We start from the raw sequence: 3,396 nt of genomic DNA on the forward strand, positions 1-3,396 counted from the left end.
CGGTGAGGGCTGCGCCGCCCTCAACAGCTGCGGATATCCTAGCAGCAACGCGGTCATCGCACCCTTAACTCTTGTGGCCTGTCGTGCTTGTCGTATCATTCAGGGGCTTCTTGGTTGCGCGCAAAACGCTGTTTCGCTACTCTGAGGCTTGTGCACCTGCTCCGCGCATGACAATGCGACCTCACTGCTCATGAGAAGGGTATGGTATATGTTAGAAGAACATAACTTACACAAGGACGTGTATGGCGTCGACGCGTTGCCCGTTGACTGACACCGCCGACATAGGCTGACGCAGCGCGGTGGTGACGTGGAACGAGGGATGTTCGGGCGCTTGTTACCATCGGCCGTGCCATCATCCGTTAATTTAGGGCAGACATTCCCGTACTTGAGCAAATGAAGAGTATACCACCTTCGGACAGTACTTCACGCTTCAAGTGTCATGATCAAAATTTTGTATACTATTTAGTTTCATTCACTAATGTTGTAAGCACATGTTTTACATACAAATCTAGTCTATGGCGCAAGAAATTAGCCAGAGTTAGGTGGTGCATATGAGCAGCTGCTAAGTGCTACCAGGCTCTCCTGAGCCTTGCGCATGCACTAAGCGGCAAGCGCAGACGCGGTGGCTGGTGGTAGTAGACGCCCCTGCTACGCAGCAAGACGCTGTTTCCTGATGCAATGGCGGGCTCGTGCTGTGCCACACCCGGTGTAGCCGTGCGAAGCGCAACTGTGGGGTCACACCGGCGGGTGGAGAATTGAGCAGCGAGAGCGATACAGCCAAGGAAATAACTCGACGAGTTCCTTGCTCAACGTCACACGAAGAAGAAGAAGAACGCTGCCGTTGCTGCTAGTGCCGCAGTGCCAGCCCGCCTCCGACACAAGCATGCTTGCGGCTCCTCCTCCACCCTCAGTTAGTTTCACAATCACCAACAACGCTGCACCTCATGTGGGGAGTGCAGCTATGGCGCATATAGTCACCGCAACCTCAACGCCTGACCGTGACCAAGGCTCTCCGCTCGGCAGTGTCGTACCACACAATCCTGACCATCTATCCACGCTGCCGGCTTCTTCTACCGCGGAGTTGTTGCCAGGTAAATTCTTTTCATTCCCGAGTCATTAATTCTCACTACTCGGCAGCTTAAGATAAGTGAAACAATATTTGTTTACGCGCCTCTCGCTGACGAGCAGCTCATTGACCGTTGTCTCAATTATTGAACCACTTCTCGGCCCTAGCTGGGTCCTTCTTCTGACTGTACAACATCTTCCAGATCCAAATGCGCCGCTTCACCATCTCCTGGATGTCACTCAGAGTAAACCTGGCCTTCTTATATACGTATTCTTACTCTAGCCAAGTCGGTGAGTGGCTTTGTGTTGTGTATTCCATCCAATGGAATGGACTAACCATTTGTTTCTTATATACAAGCCGCGCAATTTGCTCAACGATAGCCCTATTTACCGGGTGGTCGACATCTTTGCCCCATGTAATAAGAAGATAGTTGGAGCCCGAAGTGGGAGTCGGGGGCTCGGGATCACTGCGACGCATGATGAAAGGATTCCTGCCAAGACTGGTAACGTTGTAAAAATCTACGTTCACCTCTGTTTGTTGATGTTGGAACCATAGGTCAGCATATATGCACATATATTGATAGCAAATATTGATCATGGTGCATACCATGAGTTCTCCCTTCACCTCTTGTTTGCTCAGGTTGGATTTTGGAGCCATCAGGATGAGGCGCGGCTCGTCCTCCTCACCATCAGACTCGCTTGATTTGCCAGATGACAGCGACGCTGCTTCAGGTGACGATTCTGATGACTTGGACTCACTGCTGCCGTTGTTACTAGACTTTGAATAGTCTTTGCAGTGGCGATGGTGATAACGGCAATTATCTTCCTCTGAGTCATCACTCTCTGGCTTTCTCTTCCAACCGCGGCGCCCAGAAGCACCCTCAAGAAGAGAGGGATCAATGACTATAGCCTCACGGCGCTGCGCTGTGCCATCCGTCGCCACGACCTGACCCTGCATAGGTGCTCTGGTGAGTTCGCGCCATTCCTTCATGTTAGGTGGCTCGCAGTTGAGGTTGTTCACCTTCAGCTCACGCTTGAATGCACTGTATGCGGCCCACCCCGCAGGTGTAAGGCCGGCAAAGACGCTAGATGGTGGCGGCGGTGGCGCGGGACCGTTCTGAACACTGCAACGAGGCATGGTGATTTTGTGAGAGGGACGGTGATTGAGATATACTAGTTGCTGGGAAGAGGAGAAGGAGCCAAGCCAGTGTAGAAGAGAAAACCAATGTTTATATTATATTTTGGCATATTTGTGACATAAATTGAAGTTGTCTATCTGGGCACCTCTATATGATCACAGCCGCGAATAGAAGGCTGATAAGGACTATTGTTATCTGCTCACAAACAATATAACAAGCTAAGTGTTACATGTGTTCAGATCTGGCTAGCCGGGCTGTAAGTAGTCTGATTACCTCTGCCAAAGCAATGTAATGAAGCCTTTGTTATTTCCTTTCACTTCTGTATTCCTGATCTATTTAAGGTCACTATTGCTCTGCTATTTGGTTAGATAGGTCTGAGCGGGCACCCTAGCACCAAACTTCATAGCTGCCCTCAACACTGCCCATATGCTCACGCACAGGTTACGAAAATATAGTCGGAGATATCTGTACATGGGCATCCTTCTTCTTCATAGGCCTTCTAACAGTACCCCGTGCTTAGATCCTCATACCTCCCCTGAACAAACCTGTTGGCGCCCTCTATAGCTGGGTCTGACACACAGTGAATGCAAAAACAAACATATACAAACACGCAGTGGGTGTTTGTGGATTCAAGTTCAACAAACATATGCGTGACCTGCTTGTCAACCTCGAGAAAATGTATAAGTACTCTGTGCGCTTCTCCTCCAGCCACGACCTGCTCCCCACGACATGACACCCTAGGCTCCAAGTTCGCACACATCAACTCTGGTGCGATCTCTTCTTAGGTCCTCCTCTTCGTTTTCAATATGCTGACACCATCGCACAGGTCATTCTGGGAGCTGTAGGTGGCGATAAGCGCAGGCGTCGCGCGAGTCGTCGTCTCTTCTCTCCCCGAATCGTGGCCGAACACACGTTCCGGACGCAGTCGTCACTACGCGGTAACAAACACAGGTTTGTGGGCGTGCGCCCGTCCCACCGCCTCTGGTTGCACAACGGCAGCTTGTCGGGAGCGGCCTGCTGGTTCTCGGGGGGCCTCAGCAGCAGTTGGACAGATCGTCCTGACTGTGGGGTCCCTTACTCATGCCTGGCGGGATGGTAGACGTTTAACGTCTGCTGTGCCTGGTGCCGCCAACCGCTGCATGGGACATTCTAGACTTCCAGAGTGGCAAACGGCGCTCAATCACGGGAAAGC

At 51.4% G+C, this 3,396-nt stretch overlaps 1 protein-coding gene across 1 annotated transcript; it reads right to left on the reverse strand.

Annotated features, from left to right (window-relative positions):
- Window positions 1-1,204: 1,204 nt before the first annotated feature.
- PHACADRAFT_200520 (uncharacterized protein) lies at window positions 1,205-2,203 on the reverse strand (the record flags this gene model as incomplete). The annotated part of the gene is made up of 3 exons (XM_007400780.1): window positions 1,205-1,294; window positions 1,344-1,397; window positions 1,457-2,203. 3 exons carry the CDS (start codon window positions 2,201-2,203, stop codon window positions 1,205-1,207), a joined length of 891 nt encoding a protein of 296 aa, XP_007400842.1.
- Window positions 2,204-3,396: the final 1,193 nt, after the last annotated feature.

The sequence above is a fragment of the Phanerochaete carnosa genome, assembly GCF_000300595.1.
Source record: "Phanerochaete carnosa HHB-10118-sp unplaced genomic scaffold PHACAscaffold_11, whole genome shotgun sequence".
Classification (NCBI taxonomy): domain Eukaryota; kingdom Fungi; phylum Basidiomycota; class Agaricomycetes; order Polyporales; family Phanerochaetaceae; genus Phanerochaete; species Phanerochaete carnosa.